Here is a 17,996-nt window from a genome sequence, read left to right as displayed (position 1 = left end):
CACACATACAAAATATATACTATTAACATATAGTTTTACATATATGCATTTTTTTAATATTTTTTATATTACAATACATAATATAAATAAAATCTTATTGTAAATTTTATCGAATCATAAATGATTTAAAGTCGGTTGAATGTAATAAGATATTTGTCTCACTTGTAGCCTGAAATATGTAGGAAGTATCACTTAACAGATCTGCCAAGAAATTAAAGAGAAAGACCGACTCTATCATAAAATATATAGGTGCTGTACACTTGTCATTAAGATAACACGCAAATATTTGAAAATATGTCAATATTACAGTCACGACGAGGATAATTGCGGGATTATGCAATCAAGAAACAAAAAACGTAGAATTAAGTGTAATAAGAATAAGTGTTGAATAAATATGTATCTCGAATAATTAAAAAAAGATTCTAGAAGTCTTCAAATGTCTGTTATACTACATCTCGTTGCATGTAAAATAAGTTCTCATACTCAAAATTCTGTAATAGAAACCTATATATCTTTTTACGTTTTTTCTTGCTTACGGTAAAATTGAAAACGATAGATATGTAATTACGATCAAAATTTACACTCCTTGAATGGTGCTGTCATCTCGAGCACTGAAGAAGTATTATTAAAGACAGACAACTCTGTAAAATTTCGTGACCATCAATGGTACTTCATTAATCTGGATCGATAAATAAATTTTTTATGTTACCTATTGATAATATTGATGATCGAGAAAGTGTTATGCATTATTAGCACGACGTGCGCTAATTTCAAATGTTGTTGCGCACAATGCTTAATAACACAAGTGAACATAACGAACTTTCTGCTCTGTTCGTAAATCACGTAAATCATCGATGCGAGTTGCCGTGATTGTTGCAAATAATTGATTCTGATTGTCAATTTTTACGTGTCTTCGGGAGAACATGGCTACGTTAGTAAATTTGTATAGTGTATTGTACAAATGTTTAGTCAACTGTCGATCCTCCAGTGTTTTGTTACGTTATCGGTTCCTTCTTGGTAGGTTTATCCGTCAGTTATTTATTAATAAATATCAGTAATCCTTACTCAATAGTTGGAATACCAAGTAAAATTACATCTTGATAATAACGATAAAGGTAATTTTACTTGGTATTCCAACCACTGAGTAAAGATTACTAATATTTATTAATAAATAACTGACGGATAAACCTACCAAGAAGTTGGAACAACCAGCCCTATATGTTTTTGTATCCCATATTTTTACAACGTACTTTCTCGCTTGCAGTTTGGATGATTCGAGTGATTTTCCAAATACAGAACTAATAGATCCGGAAGATGATCAAGCGATTTCGAAATTGGTACGATATTTACAAAAACATATTCAGAAAAGGCACTTGCTGCGAGAGGAGGGTAATCAGAAACGTACGGATAATCTGGCATTTCAAGTAATATTTGCTATTGTACATACATCTTAAAATTAACACGACATCATTCTTTTTCAGAGATTAATTTTAGAAATACGTTGGTACAACTGGTACGCGAATATGAGTCATTAAAACATTGCAACAATGAACAGAAATTAATAGTAAGATTATTGATATTATATGCTTTTGTGTTATGATGGCATATATTTTCTTAATACATGCATCGAGATTGATATGGAAAATTTCTCAGATCTCTACGTTGGAGGGCCGAGTCTGTAAGTTGCAAAATCAAATCGATGGCTTGTTATGTAAATTGAACAGTGCATGTGAAGCTATGAGGAGTATGCAACAGGAAGTAAACATCTTTATAGAATGCAATGTTGTATCCTGTTATTTATATATTATTAACATAATTTCTGTACAGGTAAGAAATAGGGATAAGCAGCTAAAAGAACAAGAAATAGAGAGACAAAGAATAATACAGAAATACAATGCTAGGATAGAAGCTGAAGCTAATAGAATAACCAAAGAAATGGAAATAAAGTTACGCAAACAGCAAGAATGGTTTGAAGTATGCTTTGGTCATCAATTATAAATATTTCTTAAAATAAAAATCAATCATTGATTATTCTTTATAAAACTAATGTTATCTTTACTGCATTGTTTTTGTGTAGAGTTGCATTAAAAAGAAAGATGACAAATTGAAATTGGTGGGAAGTATATTGTCATCCGTTCACGATAATGCGTCCGATAATGTATTAAAGGCACCAACAGCTTCGGGAACAGAGTCTGTGGAAGAATCGATATCCAATAAAATATCTTCCATTACGTCTGCCGAGTCTCAAGTTTCCAAGAGTCTTCATTGCGAAGTCCGCCAGAATATGTTTTTACGTGCAAGAATCAATGGCGCCAAAGAAAGAACCGTAGAGAAACCAATCCCGATGATATCGAAAAAATCTTCACGTCCGAAAACAGAGGTCGTACAGGAATCACTTCCAACGACGTCGATCGATCCGTCTCCGTCTACGATTGCATCGACCGATAATGTAGCTGATACGAAAACTAAGTTGGATACAAAAATGACGAAAAGGGTAGCGTATTTACATGTAGAAATCAAGAGGAGGCCGAGTAGAAGAGTAATTTATATTCCTCCATAATGTTGTATCTTTATATCCGCATATAGACCAAGCTAATCTGTATGTATGTACTGTTGCAGTGTAAAATTCCTGTAGTGAATCCGAGATATCGAGCGAAAAGCGGAGATAAATGGATAGATCATCGGCCCGCCGGGATAGTTCCAATCGGTACGATCATGCAGCCACAAACGCAGCCTCATAAACAAACCGTTCAAAAGTTGACGAATCCGAAGACCTTCAGGAAGAAATCTGCCAAGTATTGTCTGTTTGCACAAGAACAAGATACAGATGGTGAACTTGAGACCAAATTGTACAAGGTGAGTCCCGCTACAGCGTTATTTTAGATACATTTTAAGGACAGTATATATATTGTATTCTTGTAGGCTGATGTATTGCCTACATGCGGAGGTGGAGCGCAGATTGTATTTAATGACATAGAATATTTAAAACAAATATCTCCGAGCACAGCGAAATGACATAATGGACAGATAAATCAGGAAAGATTTCAGTATATACATAAGTATTTTATGTATACATTATCAAAAACCTACTTAAGTTGTAAAACATAATTCATGAGACGATCGCAGAATTTATTTTATTCGTCGTTTGTTTATCATTTATTTAACAGATATACTTCAGAGAAAGAGAGTATTATTTTCACTTCTCGTTTGGATACTTTGGAATTCCCACAGCCAACGTCGCATTATAGATTGAGAATAGAAGACTAAATTTTTTTTTTACAAATCGCAATTGTATTTTCTTTTTAAATTGTAGAACGATGTGTTTGCCACTTCTCGAATCCAAAGTATCCATACATCGTTATGTAAAGTTGCAAAACAAACTCTGTACACTTCCCGAAATCGTGAACATAAAATAGAAACAAGACTGCGACATTATCTTGTGTAATAAAAGCTGCAAACACTTTGCGTACCGATGAATCTCAATTTATTTGAATGTGAACAAAGATCTGTCGTTACCACACACAAGGATGCATGCTAATGGATGGATGTAATTCTTCATTTACTAGAACGCTGTTTGCTTCTAAAAGGTTTCGCTTGCCGAAATGAGTTTTAACAAGTGTTATCATAACATGACTGGTAATCGCACAAAAGTCTCACACAATCATATTTCCGAAATTTAACATTTCATACCCTGCACAAGTCTACAGTGAACTTCCCTTCTCCTTTCGTCTATCACACCCGCTAATTTCGGCGCGCAACCAAGTGTGGTAAAATATATAAAATTATATCAAGTATCAAGACTAGATGAATATATTAATTATTAGAGTAATTATCCGTTACGATCGGCTCTAACAAATTATACATATATATATATATATAAAAGTGTATTATTAGATTATTTAAAGATATTGTCTTACGCAACGGTGCAACATTCTCCTTCCTCATCGTACAGCGCAAATCGCTCAACAGTTTCGTCCAACGCATCACCAAACGTTTTTCGCTAAATTATAAATTCACAAACAATCATAAAGTAAAATTTGAGACTCGATCGACGCGATATCTTCGACAAAATCGATATTGTTGTGCAGAGGTTTGCAGTGCCTATTGTTTTTTTTTTTTTTTTTTTTGGAAAGAACGGTGCATCTCTTTCTGAATATCCTTCGGCGCGAAATAAAAATTGTGATAGTAAATTACTCGGACGAGTATCAAAGAGATATGTATCGTGCATAATACCGTTCAACGAATCGTATCGTTTCCTATGGACATATTTCGCGAAGTAATTGAACTGTTTATGTTCAAAGCGGCGCATCGATTTGCGACAATTGAAACTGAGCCAGACCAAGTCTACAGAGCATAGGAGATATCTATTCGTGACGATTTGTGTATGCACATCGTGTGTGTATATATTACAACATATACACCGCCTCAGCGTTATAAAGTGTATCGCTTTCGTATACCCTTATCGATTATAGCTTCAGCGAAACAACGGACACTTGTAGCTTCCTCACAGCTACTGAAATTACATCTTATAACGAGAAACGATTAGGCGAACCCGGGCAGTTCTATACTTGGCAAGCGCCACAGTGCCTAATCGAGATTTATTGCAACGGTAACATCAAGTTAGATATCTTTCTGTAACATATAGCATGACTCATGCTCGTTTAGCCAGTCTGCCAAAAAACGAGTTGCTGTTAATATACTTTCGCGAAACATTACTGCTACTGATATCGATAGATAAGCATTTGTGCGACTTGGAACTTTTTTTAATCTTAAACCACAGATAATATTGCCTGTTCAATTCGTGTGTATGTTCAGTGCAATTAATTTTCAGAATATCGTCGCATATATCTGTTCTCCGAAAAACACGATGTGAAAAAAAAACGACGGACAGAGAAAAGAGGCGTTTTTTTTTTTTTTTTTTTTTTTTTCGTGAAAATTCTTAACGCGACGGCGATCGTGTATGAGTAATGCCAAGCGCAACAAATTTATTGAACGATTCATTTATTCGACGTGGAAAAGTTTTAAGCGAAAAATTCGGGGAAACCGATTACGCGGTGACTTCCTCGCGACTGTTACGAAGACTGAACGTAGCAAAGTAAAACGGCAAATAATGATCAATCGAGGTTAAAAACAATCTCACCGATCGTAAAATTCAATAAACAATTCCGATAAAAAATTATCGAGGAACGGCGTTTCGCTTAAGGACGCTCGCGAAATAAGCGACTTACTTACGCGCTTCTACTTGATCACATGCGAATCGCGAATGAAAGCACTATTAAGATGATCAGTGTCGAGAAATTAAACCGAACGGAGAGACTGCGACGATCAATCTCCGCGGTTCTTTCGTGCGGTGAACTCGATTTCACTCCGACAGTACACATAAGCGGTAATATCGTCAGTAATTTCATCATCTTATACGCACAATTAATAATACCCTTTACTCTATGGCTTTGCTCATGAACTCTATGAATCGTTTGCCGTATTGTTCCGGATCACAGGTGGATATACCGTCGACGTTGGCGCCGTACTTGACGGTTTTGGCCGCTTTCGCCGCCTGCTTGCGCACGCCGTAGTGCGTCAGCACGTCTATTATGGCCAAAAAATAGATCTCCTTCGTGGGAGCACCTGGAAAAGTGTGCGAGTTAAGCATTGTTCCATTTATGTTCGACAAAGATACAGTTTTTGTCTGCGGAAAGAAAAGAAAGAGTACCTTCTTTACTAGGAATAGCATAAATATCTAGTTCGGGTATTATCGCGTCTTCATATTGTAGACTGGTATCACGTACTAACGCGGCGTGCGGCGACTCGGGAGGCGTCGCCATACTGGCAACCGCGTGGCCAACGCCGCCCCAACCCCACATGCGGCTGCAGGCAGACAAGTGCATCGATGAATAAAAAAGATCAATCGGTTTCCTTCTTCTAACAAGAAGGGGACTTATGGAAGGAATTCCCTTACTCCGCCATTGGACCTCGAGACTCCAATCCGCTGCCGGATTCACTGTCGTCCTCCTCATCGTGATTATCCTCGTCGTCCTCCCTTTCCGCGCGCTCTCGACTCTCCTGTTCAGCACGCGCGCAATCGTGCAAGCCGAGCAGCAAGGAGTAATCCATCAGGTGTAATCTTGTCAAGAACTGTGCAGATAAAGAGATTATTTCGAGTGCTTCGATCGCAAATCATTTCTTCGCGAATCTATAGCCAATCTTTATCTGGATCGATAGCTCTTAAGATAGCTTCAAGCACTGAAATTGAAAGTCACACTTGTGTACGGCACACTCACGTCTACGTCGGCGGTTAATGTTTCTATTAGTTTAGCTTTGGCCTCCTCCCCGATGTAAATTTTCGTTCCTTCTTTAACGAAATCGTTATCCTTGTAGGTAGGAAGATCCTTCTCTTTCTCCTTGTCCGACGCCTCTCGGTCCACCGTCGAGCCTTTCAGGTCGAACTTCTTGTGTGTCGTTAAATGGTTGGAGAACACATTTCTTATGGCGACGACGTAATGCTCGACGCCGTCAACGGTCAGCCGGTACATTCCCAAGTACTGCGGCAATAGTGTCTTTCCGTGTCGCTCGACAATATACTGCAAAGCGATATATTCGTATAATTTGTCTTGTAATAAATTTTTCCAAGTATTCTCTTAATCACACTTACGGGATGGTAATGCTTCAAGAACGCGTGCATTCTCTCCACTTCCTCACTCGTAAGAGTTTTAATTATGAACAGCTTGTCGTAGGATTGGTAAAACTTGGCGCCACTCTTTCCGGACGAATCGTCGAGCACTGGCTGAGATCTGTAAGAAGATAAGGAATGCATAAATTGTGTTGTGCACACACGGGAGAATCAAACAACGATTTAACTCGTGTATGACTGCTGGCATAAGTCTGTATGGTAGCATGATCTTGGCAAATACAAATGATGAATCACTATCAAGAGAGGAATATTAGATAATCGGTGGGTATTTCAATGTAGTTGAATAAATACTAGCATGTGAAACAATTCGATTTATATCGGTTTTCACAATTAATTATATCAATAGAAGGATGTCAATTAACAATTTGTGTGCGCAAATCTCATTAAATTATTATTTTCATTGCCTTTAATGATCTTACTACTATTACGATCAGTACAATGATCATTATCATTATCGTCGTCGTCAATGCCGTCGATGTCAAGCATTTGACTTGTTAATTACCTTGTTACATCATTAAGCGATATTTTAATAACGATGATGTCAACTGAAAACATTCTCGCCATGCTTGAAATCGGTAAAGCTCTTTAGTGGTAGCTTCCACTTGAAATGTTTTCAACTATCCTGTCTAAATTAAGCATTCATTAGAATATTGATGATTATGCTTAGTCACACTGATTCTTCTTCCTCGGGAAAGGTTTTTAAACTGTGTTAGAAAACGAAAGATGAGGATACGAAAACGCACAGCATGACAAAATCAAGTCTTGCTAACCTCAGGCGTTTCGGTTTAAAACTGTAGGTGCGTAGCGATTTGTTTAGAATCGAATTGTGTGAGGAGGCGGAAGGAGAGGAGAAGAGAGTGATCGACGGAGAGGTAGCGGAGCGCTGAACCAACTGACGAGTCCTCACGCCTACTCCTTCGACCAAATCCGAACGCTGCTTTGCTCGCGAGGGATTAAACACCCGACATCTATCACAAAATCCTTGCATTACAAAGCGTTTCACAGTCACAATCCGGTCATCCCTAATCCACTTGCGATGATACATAACATCGAGCGTGAAAGAAAACTAGCCCTTAACTTTGCCAAAAGTGACACAGTGCCGCAATATCATACTATATACATCTAAATCTAAATAAAATGATCAGTATATTCTGTATTATTACCTTGTCATCGATTCCTTGTAATCCAGATCGTCTATTCCAAACCTCTCTCGCAAATTTCTAAACACTAACGGGCAATATTCTTTGATTTTGAAGTGGGAGGGCATGTTCTCTCTGCAAAGGATAAATTGTGTAAATTAGAAATGCGTCGCATTTTCACTTCATTAACATAGATACATCTAGAATTAAGAGCAGCTGCCAACTTATTGGCTTGGTGCATCATATGTATATATATATATATATAGTAGACAATATATTTGCCTAAATATATTTCCGAGATTGTCTCATTACACGTGTACAATTTCGTGAGTATATTTAGAAAACAGCACGAATGTATACATTCACAAAATATGGTCCAAGATCTACCGCAAACGGAAAATTTATTAAGGACAGATTTGTGAAGTAATTTGATTTTTCTTTTTACAAAATTGTGTTGCAAGGAACAGTAGTTTCTTTAAATTCTACAGAAGTGAAATCTATTTCAAAATAATGCAACGTTATTATTTTATTTAAACAATAGTTTTGTTATCGAATACTTTTGTTATCTGCTTGCATAGTTTATGAAATGAGTTTGCATAGTTTTTGTCAACTAATAATTACTCAATCTACAAATGCCTAGGTGCTTCTGTTGAAGAAAAAAACAAATTCCAGATTACTTGAGAAATTTATTCTTAATAGACTTGTCTACTTGTGGCGAAACATCCTAAATGGAGATAAATAAATTGAATCAATATTACATAAATGATCGTGTGATAAATACAACAATAAGACTTACTTGTTGAAGAGATGATTATCCACTTTCAATTTGCTGTAAGCTCTAAAATCATCTGGCAAGAGCATTACCGGAATGTTAACGTGACTAAGTTCATTTATCTGCAATGCAGCAAACATAAGATAAGGCATAGATTTATCTTACTGTCAAGAGGTTGAGCTTAATTAATTAGTTCAGAGGTCAAGTTCACATATAACCGAGCCATTGTTGAATAAGACGACGGGAAAAATACGGATTGATAAGTATGAAAATGTAATACACATACCTTGCCAACCATCTACGCGTACATATATGCACTTACGCACACATATATATGTGTGTATATCAAAATTGTGAACTAAATTAGATGGTGGACGCGTGATTATAAGTCATTTTTTAATTTGGACGAATTACGCGCGCGAAACGTATCTAATTCGAGCGTTATCTGAAGGAACGATGACGTAATGATTCGCTTGCGGAATAAATACTCGCGGAAAATAATGGAAAAAAAAAGAAAAATAAAATGATGATGTATGACAAGCCATACGTTGTCATTCGCGTAATTGCTGCGCGCGCGAGTCAAAACGCGACCACGGGGGAGAAAGAGAGATTATGCACTTACTGTATGATTAACACCCCACATAAACACGCTGAGCAGTGGCTCGTTCGCGCGGAACAGCTTAACCTTCTGATGCTTCACCCGAAAGTGTTTCTTCTTCAGCTTGCTGAGCCCGCTGGACATCAGCGGTACGCTCGACATCCTTGCTGCTTGCTCCGCGCGACTGTCACACGGCGAGGAGAAAGAGAAGAGTGTGTCACGCAGTCGTGATAACTCGTCGCGTTCGCCGAGGCTCCTCCTCGGAGACTCCTCGATTCCCCGGAGACTCTCACCCTCGACTTACACGCGGAATGTAACACAGAAAACTCTCTCTTCTGCTTCTCTTTCGCCCTCCTCGTCGGACTTACATCCTCGTAATACGTCGTCTACGCGGGACGGATCGCGCGCGCGAAATACTGCGTGTCGCGCAACGCGCGCGCGAAAGGCACCGGAGGGGGCGAGAAATCGCACCCGATGACACCTTCCTCTACGTACCGACGGCAGAGCGGAACACGCCCATGAACCACGTACCACCCATGCACCGAATTCTCGCACACCTCGCCAACCCAGCACGAAGACGACGAATCACTGAAATCACAACGAACGAACGTCGTTTGCACCTACCACCACCACCACCACCACCACCACTGCTCGCGCTACCTCGCCGCGCACTTTATCCCCTCGTTCCCCTTATATCCCCCAGCAACACATCCAGGATTTCGTCTCAATGGCGTAGTTGCAGCGGACAGCGGCTGATCGCGCAGCTCCTTTTAAAAATGGCGAACACAAGCGCGGCGAACGATGTACACAATAGGACTGATTCGAGGTCGTCGTAACGCGTTTCGACGCGTTGTCGACGCACGACGCGTCACGAGTCACAGTCCCACGATATCCCACCTGTTTCCAGAAGATCATGCGAAAATAATTATCATTAATTTATCGTCACGCGAGGACCCGTGTTTCTCGCCCGTTCCTCGCGATTTGAGGTTAAGCGCTAATTTTACCGCGCTGAGTGCGCATTCGAACTGTGTCGACCGGTGTTCAACGAGCTTATGGCGCACTTACATCGCATTCGATGTAAGTGCGTCCAATATATGATGTTTCGATATCCAATAGAAAAACATGCTTTCTAGAGTTTTTAATCGTCGATATTTTTATTTCTGAAAAACTTTTTTCGTTTAGTGCTATTTACTTGATAACAAAATCACAAGACAATCTTTGTAATTTTAACATGTCCCAAAAGTTATAATAAAATATCTCTTTGTCATCAATTATGCATAAATCGAATATTATGTAAATCCTCTATAAGATTTCTATCCCTAGATCGAACCGGGAGCGATTATGTGCGATTTTCATGAGTCCGTCTCTTTTGTAACTTCGTTCCAATTAGCATTTCGAATAGATCTATCTCTTTAGATCTATGTATTTTAGGTGTGCATTCTACACCTTATTCATTTCCTCCTCAAAGTTCGAGTTAACGTTAATTCTATTAGAAATACAAAAAATGCAAAAGAAAAAGATAGCTAAGATGAACAACTCCTATTAGCTAAATTCTCCACACATGTTTCTCCTTTACGCTTTTTCTCGGCCGAACTATGATGCATATGTTTCCTTCTATTTAAGTGCAGAAAGCGCAAATGAGAGAGCTGTTTCCATCGTGAGAACAGGCTGTGTGATGAGCGTGGAGAGAGGGATTCATTACAAAACAAGACCCGCGCGTGCCGCACATAAAGCAGCGTGAAGATGGAACCGATGGACATGACGACGTATCCGAGGAGAATGCATAGCTACGAGGATGAAGAGGAACGGAAGCACTTCCAAAGAATCGTCTCTGCGTTCCGCTATTACAAGTGAGTGTCGGAAAAAATAGATCTATCCATGCTTCGATTCTCTTATCTTTCTCTCGTTTCTTTATGCTTCGTCTCTTTTATCCTCAATGACGACGATCTTTTAACGTCGATGACGATCAGTTCGATTTTAATAAAAAAATTGTCACTTTTGTCATCAGGATTCAGGTCAGTTTGAGTTTCAATCTCAAGAAGCTGTGGCAGTTATAAGAATTTCATCTGTAAACCATTGTCATTCATTCAAAGATTATTCTACGCATTATATATATGGTCTACTAGATTATATATATGAAATTAAATCCATAATGTCATCGGTATTTCTCTGAATGAGTATAAATGTGATAACAATGAAGACACAAAACCTTTTATTTAATCTTCCATCTTTTCTACACAGACCACATTCACTGCAAAGGGTAAAGAAAACTGAATCTTACCTGCTCAGTCTGCCATCACATCATCAAAAACTTCTTTTGAAGTATAAAGACCATCTGCAAGAAGTGAAACGATGTATCGAAAACAACGATCAAATTATAAAACTTATAATAAAAGATGTAGCTCATATATTTGAAAATGTTTGCCCAACTACTGCACAAGTTGATAGCGTAAGAAAGATTTATCTAACATTTTTTAATCACTATACTAAATATCGGACAGCTGCTTATTGTATATTTTATTTAAGTTTGTATATGATGTTTTATCTTTTTTTTTGTTATCTTATATCTTTACAATAGTGTTCTATTACATGAGTAGATTTAATTACAGACACTGCATCCGCGACCTGTAATGGCAGATCAAGAAAAAGTTCAAGCTACCATTAAGCAATTGGTTCGAGATTGGAGTGTAGAAGGCACTGAGGAACGAAAAACGTGCTATCAACCAATTATACATGAAATATTGTGCCAGTTCCCATTAGAACATTGGTATGGTAATCTCTAATTATTGCATAAGCAATTTATTATTAATTTTATCAAGAAAACAACAAAGGAAATAACAAGGGAAACTTGCGACACGTCTCAGAGATTTTTAAACAAAACTTTGCATTGAAAGCTTAGCTCGACAAAATGGACAAATCTCTGAAAAAACTTGCAGCTTAATTTCATAATCGTTAAACTGCGCCAGAAGCTTCCCTTGTAAACTGCTAAAAAAACATAATCGAGAAAAATGTCGAATGATAGCTAAATTTCCAGTACACCGTCGGACGTGCATATTTTAGTACCTGGTGCGGGATTGGGTCGACTTGCCTTTGAAATTGCCAGGCGTGGATATACCTGCCAAGGAAATGAATTTTCCTTGTTTATGCTGTTTGCATCAAACTTCGTATTAAATAAGTAAGTCGGAATGTGTGATAATATCGCTTACGAGATTGATTGTAATTCCATTTCTTTCTTTCTTACAGGTGTAGAGAAGTAAACTTGTATCAAGTGTATCCGTGGGTACACCAATATATGAATAATTTGAAACCCGAACACCAAACACAAGCGGTTTCCTTTCCTGACGTGAGTCCGAGCGATCTTCCGGGAACAGCGCAATTCTCTATGACAGCGGGCGACTTTTTAGAGGTAATACAAAAGCTCGTACACGTAAATAATTGTAATAATTTGGGCAAAACGTTCAAACGAATTGCATGTTCAAATTATTAGATTGCTGAATAATTCGGAGCACTGTACTTAATAATGATTGAAATTCAATCGATACAATTCACTTCACAGGTTTACACAGAAGACAATCATTGGGATTGCGTTGCGACCTGTTTCTTCATAGACTGTGCTAATAATGTTGTGCAATTTATTGAAACAATTTACAAGATCTTGAAGCCAGGTGGGATCTGGATAAACCTCGGACCATTGCTATATCACTTTAGCGACTTGCCGAATGAGGAATCGATCGAGCCGAGTTACGCTGCCATCCGCGATGTTATTCTCGGCTTTGGTTTTCAATTGGAGGTCAGAGTAGATTCTATCCTCTGTACGCCTCATATTCCTTAAAGTGTTTACAAATGTATGTTTATTTTTTTTTTCCAGAAGGAAGAGACACATGTGAAAACGCGTTATGCCCAGAACATTAATAGTATGTTACAATGCGAGTATAATAGCGTGTATTTTGTTTGTCGAAAACCTCAAGAACATTCAGACAACACAAATCACAAGAATGTTGAATCCAACGGCGCGGTGGAACAAGAGAACTAAATCAAGCGCAGTTTATTTTACTCGTGAAGAAAAGTGTTTGGCGCTAAAGAGCTGTTAAGTGCACTCGATTTTCTCGCAATTATCATGTAAAATAGTTCTGCGACTGCATAATAAGTAAGACTTATTATTTTTCTTTTTTTTATATCTTTATCTCTTTACTGACATCTTTACTATCAATTTGTTTCACGATATATAGTACGAGAGAGTTTTCATTGTACTATAAGGCTTGAATCGTACTATTGCTCTGATCGATACACTTGCGTACCGCTTTCAAATGATCGAATATTTTTTAATCGTTTCAACAACTAGAGCGTTACTCGTATTAATGCATGCGCTACAAGTAATTGAAAAGTATTTGATCGATCTGAGAGCGAAGCGTGACCAGATCGCAATTGGATCAATAATATGAACTGAACGTAATAGATTCTGTTGCTTCATGGTAATAGATTATCTATTGCCACGAAAATAATAGACAAATTATTTTAGTATCGATTGGCATACCATACTTTGAGATAACTAATCTAGTTATAATTCCTTTTGGAATAGACGAGTTTCAACATTAATTGTGATTGAAAATGAATAATATACTTCTACAGAGAAAATTGACAAACCAATATATAACATTGTACAACCGTACATTGTGCGAGCAACGTTGTTACGTATATACAAATCAGTCATACTAAAGTTAGAATATGAAATAAAAATATACCCGGTAGAATTTCTCTCTTTGTTTTTTTATAAGTTTTTATTGAGATATTGTACAAATAATACGGCAATTTGATCGATGCCGCTTTGTTGCATTTTACTATAAGTTAAAAACTGTCGCCGTAATCTCATAAGTTGCGCTGCTGTGCCAGAGTTTCGTACAATCACGCTACAACCCGGTATCTTTATTTCATTGTTTACTCCCAGTTGTTTCGCAGACAATATCGCCTGTGTGATGGAAAAAGAAATATGTACTATTACCTATATATATATATATATATATATATATATTATAGACCGTCCGACAAAATTATCATGTACAGCATTATTTAGCAGATCTTGTATTGTACAGTGAAAGAAATTGTTTTAAAAACAAAGACCAAGAAAAGTGTGACTATTGTGCGCCCGCATTCCAATAGACAATTATTAATTATTCCTTGCGACGATTACCCGCAAATGGCTGTGAAATACTTACGTTTATTACATCTTGCGTTATTGTATCCAGTTCGTATAGATAATTCGTGGATGCCAGCGGTGGCTGAAAGAATAAATGTTTGTATAAAAATATTGGATACAACCTTAACTGGAAGAATTATAAAAAAAAAAAAAACAGACACTAACACATTGAGTACTTTGATTTGGCTTTGGCGATTTGACTTCGTAGAGCGATCTGTAAATCTCGTCGCAGATCAATTCGTCTTCTGGTGTAATTGCGAAGAGTGGAGCATCCCATCGATTTTTACTATTTGGCATTTCGTACCTGTTGGATTCAATGTTTGAACATTTTATCTATAAATTACAAACAGAATTTATTTAATTATTCTCATTATTGTTCTTAGATATTTGTGTAATCACCTTGCTACCAGTGCGTCAAAGATTTCTCTGTCATATTTATCAGATTCTGCTCGCTTCTCATTCCACAGCCAAGCATGTTCCACTGGAATATCGCAGTGTATCGTGCACTGTGGAGTTTTGTACAATTTGGTCATGCAGTAGATCTCATATCGGTATCCCTTGATGTAATTACTGCCGTCAAATATCAACAAATCACGCGCATCGAGCTTACGTTGAATGTCCGATTTCAAGGCACTTCTAACACCCTTCTCTTTCTTCGAATCTGAAACACAACAGATGGATTGATTATTGCGATTTGAAATGAATGTTGACAAAGAGAATGTTGACTTGGCTCCACGTCAATCCTGACTGACCTGCGTAAAATGTATTTTTATCATAGCCTGCCTTGGTTATCGCATCGCATTCGCTGATTATTTCTACATTTTGTCCGTTGCTTTTTAATCTATTCTCGAAATATTCCTTCAATTCGAGGCTTCTCGTGGTTTTGCCGCTGCACGGAGTGCCAGTTATTATTATCAGCGGCATTTTTACATAAAATAACCGATTGAATGCGTCATGTAAGATTCAACTTTTACACATGTTCTAACCTCTTGCGTGATCGACAATACAAAATTCAGAATCTTCTCTGATAAATGCGTACTAATTTCAATCCAGTTTTAGAAAATCACATTAAAATAATCGAATCTACTAACTTGAACAATTTGTCATTTCTTTATAAATAATCTAAAAAGAAGTATAACCTATTGCTTTATTTACATCTCTCGTAAATAGCAGCACATCCGAAGAATATATACTCAAGAGACATCTGATCAGTAAATCGGCGCATTAATAATCTATAAGAATTGAATTTTATCGTCGATAAAACATGAATCCTCTTTATCTTGTTCAGATAATTAATTAAATAAAATCGTATGAAGAGCAACTTGGAATCATTTTACTTTAAACAAAAGAGTGGAATAAATTATTTCTAATTCTTATTTCCTAATTAATGATACGTTAATCCATTTTATTTTCTTGTTTTAAAATAAAATAATATTAATTTCCTACTTCTAATACATGCGTAATATATAGGATATGCAAAGTTTCTGTCGTTTTTAAGACAATGTATACATAATTCAATAAATTTCATAATTGACTACATGTATTATATCTGCAAATCAGATTATTTATTTGGACTTGTACAAGCGTTCTGTCATACAAAATAAAAAAAAAATGCTTCAAGCGTGAAATGCTTAATACTCTTCAGCTCCTTCTCCTTCGCCTTCTGCGGAATCCATACCAACTTCTTCATAATCCTTCTCGAGAGCCGCCAGATCTTCACGCGCCTCTGAGAATTCGCCCTCTTCCATACCTTCGCCGACATACCAATGAACGAACGCTCTCTTGGCGTACATCAGATCGAACTTGTGATCTAGACGAGCCCAGGCCTCTGCAATCGCAGTGGTATTGGACAACATGCAGACCGCACGTTGAACCTTAGCAAGATCGCCGCCGGGTACCACCGTTGGAGGTTGATAGTTGATGCCAACCTTGAAACCGGTCGGACACCAGTCGACGAATTGGATGGTGCGCTTGGTCTTGATAGTCGCAATCGCGGCGTTCACATCCTTGGGAACAACGTCGCCTCTGTACAGCATGCAACAAGCCATATATTTACCGTGTCGGGGATCGCATTTCACCATCTGATTAGCAGGCTCGAAACAGGCGTTTGTAATCTCGGCGACAGAGAGCTGTTCGTGATACGCTTTCTCCGCAGAGATAACTGGTGCGTACGTCACCAGAGGGAAATGGATCCTGGGATAGGGCACCAAGTTGGTTTGGAATTCAGTCAAATCGACATTGAGAGCGCCGTCGAAGCGCAGAGAAGCAGTGATGGAGGACACGATTTGTCCAATCAGTCTGTTCAGATTAGTGTACGTCGGCCGCTCGATATCCAGATTGCGACGACAGATATCATAAATAGCCTCGTTGTCAACCATGAAGGCGCAGTCGGAATGTTCCAGTGTAGTGTGCGTGGTCAGGATGGAGTTGTATGGTTCGACGACAGCCGTGGAAACCTGAGGCGCGGGATAAATGGCAAATTCCAGTTTTGATTTCTTTCCATAGTCCACAGACAGGCGTTCCATCAGAAGAGATGTAAAACCTGAGCCGGTGCCACCGCCGAACGAGTGAAAAATGAGAAATCCTTGCAGACCAGTGCATTGATCAGCCAGCTTGCGAATGCGATCCAATACCAAGTCTACGATCTCCTTGCCAATCGTGTAATGGCCACGAGCGTAATTATTGGCAGCGTCCTCCTTACCCGTGATTAATTGTTCTGGATGGAACAGCTGGCGATAAGTTCCTGTACGAACCTCATCTGAAAATCAAATGATCAATTTACTGATGCTTCTGTGCTTTTCTCTGTTATAAAATATAAGAAATATTAAAGCAGGTACAAACCAACTACTGTTGGCTCTAAATCGATCATTACTGCTCTAGGAACGTGCTTGCCAGCGCCAGTCTCGCTGAAGAAAGTATTGAAACTGTCATCGCCTCCTCCAATAGTCTTATCAGATGGCATTTGGCCATCTGGCTGGATACCATGCTCCAGGCAATACAATTCCCAGCAGGCATTTCCAATCTGTACTCCAGCCTGACCTACGTGGATAGAGATGCACTCACGCTGAAAATGTAAAAATGTATAATTATGTATAAATAAATGTATAAATATATCCAATGTTTTGCGTATTATCTTTTAACTTGATATAAAATTGTTATAACGCCCATATTGTACAGACGTGCGATAAATCTGATAAATAAAAGAAGCGTCATAATTTGGAAGGAATGAGTCATCCATGGCAACAGGACAGAATGGAGCCGGCCGGTACCGCCGTTGCAATGCGACCGTACATTTTATCGCTCAGTTCTTTCAATCATTATTCAAGCTGTGAATACTTACCATTTTGAATTCCGTATAATTCGAGCTTCAACGAAGAAAATCGAGCAGTCGATAGATGCAGCAAGTAATGGAGCTTCTGCTATCAACTACACAGTAACGTATCCCGTCGAAAACTGAAACAATTAATGCGCAACGGACTGGCGTAACGCTTTTTATATCTTTCCCAAATCGATTCACTTCGCGGTCGCTTATTGGCTATCATTAGACGCTACTATCGCCATTGTCTTCATTTCTGTACGCGATTGGCTGTTCGCCGACCGCAGAA

General features: G+C 38.2%; 5 protein-coding genes across 12 annotated transcripts; 2 read left to right on the top strand and 3 right to left on the bottom strand.

The window, feature by feature from the left end:
* The first annotated feature begins 567 nt into the window (after nt 1-567).
* On the top strand, nt 568-3,469 carry LOC105670364 (kinesin-like protein KIF23). Of its 6 annotated transcripts, none has more exons than XM_012363855.2 (8): nt 570-1,017; nt 1,265-1,401; nt 1,482-1,564; nt 1,654-1,758; nt 1,828-1,974; nt 2,078-2,494; nt 2,620-2,856; nt 2,923-3,469. In XM_012363855.2, exons 1-8 carry the CDS (start codon nt 962-964, stop codon nt 3,013-3,015), a joined length of 1,275 nt encoding a protein of 424 aa, XP_012219278.2. In that variant the 5' UTR covers nt 570-961; the 3' UTR covers nt 3,016-3,469. The 6 variants fall into 6 exon arrangements, with proteins under 6 accessions (XP_067207372.1, XP_067207371.1, XP_012219278.2 ...); XM_012363854.2 differs by having other exon boundaries at nt 571-1,017; nt 2,078-2,539; XM_067351271.1 differs by having other exon boundaries at nt 568-1,017; nt 1,654-1,974.
* A 635-nt stretch (nt 3,470-4,104) lies between these two features.
* Nucleotides 4,105-10,212, bottom strand: PIP4K (phosphatidylinositol 5-phosphate 4-kinase). 2 transcript variants are annotated; one of them, XM_012363849.2, is made up of 9 exons: nt 9,222-10,212; nt 8,624-8,721; nt 7,852-7,962; nt 7,459-7,656; nt 6,650-6,788; nt 6,279-6,578; nt 5,957-6,132; nt 5,711-5,865; nt 4,105-5,625 (listed from the first exon to the last, which is right to left on the bottom strand). In XM_012363849.2, exons 1-9 carry the CDS (start codon nt 9,357-9,359, stop codon nt 5,438-5,440), a joined length of 1,503 nt encoding a protein of 500 aa, XP_012219272.2. In that variant the 5' UTR covers nt 9,360-10,212; the 3' UTR covers nt 4,105-5,437. The 2 variants fall into 2 exon arrangements, with proteins under 2 accessions (XP_012219272.2, XP_012219273.1); XM_012363850.2 differs by lacking the exon at nt 7,459-7,656 and having other exon boundaries at nt 9,222-10,207.
* Nucleotides 10,213-10,555: 343 nt separating this feature from the next.
* Nucleotides 10,556-14,557, top strand: LOC105670365 (carnosine N-methyltransferase). Of its 2 annotated transcripts, XM_012363857.2 has the most exons (8): nt 10,556-10,628; nt 10,826-11,047; nt 11,439-11,646; nt 11,807-11,964; nt 12,232-12,372; nt 12,441-12,603; nt 12,754-12,987; nt 13,066-14,557. In XM_012363857.2, the coding sequence occupies exons 2-8, from the start codon at nt 10,941-10,943 to the stop codon at nt 13,228-13,230; spliced, it is 1,176 nt and encodes a 391-aa protein (XP_012219280.1). In that variant the 5' UTR covers nt 10,556-10,628; nt 10,826-10,940; the 3' UTR covers nt 13,231-14,557. The 2 variants fall into 2 exon arrangements, with proteins under 2 accessions (XP_012219280.1, XP_067207376.1); XM_067351275.1 differs by having other exon boundaries at nt 10,602-11,047.
* Nucleotides 13,949-15,603, bottom strand: LOC105670366 (protein KTI12 homolog). Its single transcript, XM_012363858.2, has 5 exons — nt 15,144-15,603; nt 14,791-15,052; nt 14,557-14,695; nt 14,411-14,473; nt 13,949-14,163 (listed from the first exon to the last, which is right to left on the bottom strand). The coding sequence occupies exons 1-5, from the start codon at nt 15,313-15,315 to the stop codon at nt 13,966-13,968; spliced, it is 834 nt and encodes a 277-aa protein (XP_012219281.2). The 5' UTR covers nt 15,316-15,603; the 3' UTR covers nt 13,949-13,965.
* A 331-nt stretch (nt 15,604-15,934) lies between these two features.
* Nucleotides 15,935-17,900, bottom strand: LOC105670363 (tubulin alpha-1 chain). Its single transcript, XM_012363853.2, has 3 exons — nt 17,732-17,900; nt 17,233-17,455; nt 15,935-17,149 (listed from the first exon to the last, which is right to left on the bottom strand). The coding sequence occupies exons 1-3, from the start codon at nt 17,732-17,734 to the stop codon at nt 16,023-16,025; spliced, it is 1,353 nt and encodes a 450-aa protein (XP_012219276.1). The 5' UTR covers nt 17,735-17,900; the 3' UTR covers nt 15,935-16,022.
* Nucleotides 17,901-17,996: the final 96 nt, after the last annotated feature.

This window comes from Linepithema humile, chromosome 3 (genome assembly GCF_040581485.1).
Source record: "Linepithema humile isolate Giens D197 chromosome 3, Lhum_UNIL_v1.0, whole genome shotgun sequence".
NCBI lineage: Eukaryota > Metazoa > Arthropoda > Insecta > Hymenoptera > Formicidae > Linepithema > Linepithema humile.
Note: the sequence above shows the minus strand (reverse complement) of the source record. Positions and strands in the feature narration are given on the sequence as shown.

Bases quoted from the DNA above. Each gene is read 5' to 3' on its own strand.
- LOC105670364 (XM_067351270.1), top strand. From the start codon at position 962: ATGTTTAGTCAACTGTCGATCCTCCAGTGTTTTGTTACGTTATCGGTT. The intron at 1,565-1,653 runs GTAAGATTATTG...AAAATTTCTCAG, and splicing joins ACAATGAACAGAAATTAATA to ATCTCTACGTTGGAGGGCCG. The intron at 2,540-2,619 runs GTAATTTATATT...GTACTGTTGCAG, and splicing joins AGAGGAGGCCGAGTAGAAGA to TGTAAAATTCCTGTAGTGAA.
- PIP4K (XM_012363849.2), bottom strand. From the start codon at position 9,359: ATGTCGAGCGTACCGCTGATGTCCAGCGGGCTCAGCAAGCTGAAGAAG. The intron at 7,657-7,851 runs GTAATAATACAG...ATTTTGTGATAG, and splicing joins TACAAGGAATCGATGACAAG to ATGTCGGGTGTTTAATCCCT. The intron at 5,866-5,956 runs GTAAGGGAATTC...GTCTGCCTGCAG, and splicing joins TCTCGAGGTCCAATGGCGGA to CCGCATGTGGGGTTGGGGCG.
- LOC105670365 (XM_012363857.2), top strand. From the start codon at position 10,941: ATGGAACCGATGGACATGACGACGTATCCGAGGAGAATGCATAGCTAC. The intron at 11,647-11,806 runs GTAAGAAAGATT...ATTTAATTACAG, and splicing joins CTACTGCACAAGTTGATAGC to ACACTGCATCCGCGACCTGT. The intron at 11,965-12,231 runs GTATGGTAATCT...CTAAATTTCCAG, and splicing joins CAGTTCCCATTAGAACATTG to TACACCGTCGGACGTGCATA.
- LOC105670366 (XM_012363858.2), bottom strand. From the start codon at position 15,315: ATGCCGCTGATAATAATAACTGGCACTCCGTGCAGCGGCAAAACCACG. The intron at 15,053-15,143 runs GTCAGTCAGGAT...GTTGTGTTTCAG, and splicing joins TAAAAATACATTTTACGCAG to ATTCGAAGAAAGAGAAGGGT. The intron at 14,696-14,790 runs GTGATTACACAA...TGAATCCAACAG, and splicing joins TTTGACGCACTGGTAGCAAG to GTACGAAATGCCAAATAGTA.
- LOC105670363 (XM_012363853.2), bottom strand. The intron at 17,150-17,232 runs GTTTGTACCTGC...TTTGATTTTCAG, and splicing joins TTTAGAGCCAACAGTAGTTG to ATGAGGTTCGTACAGGAACT.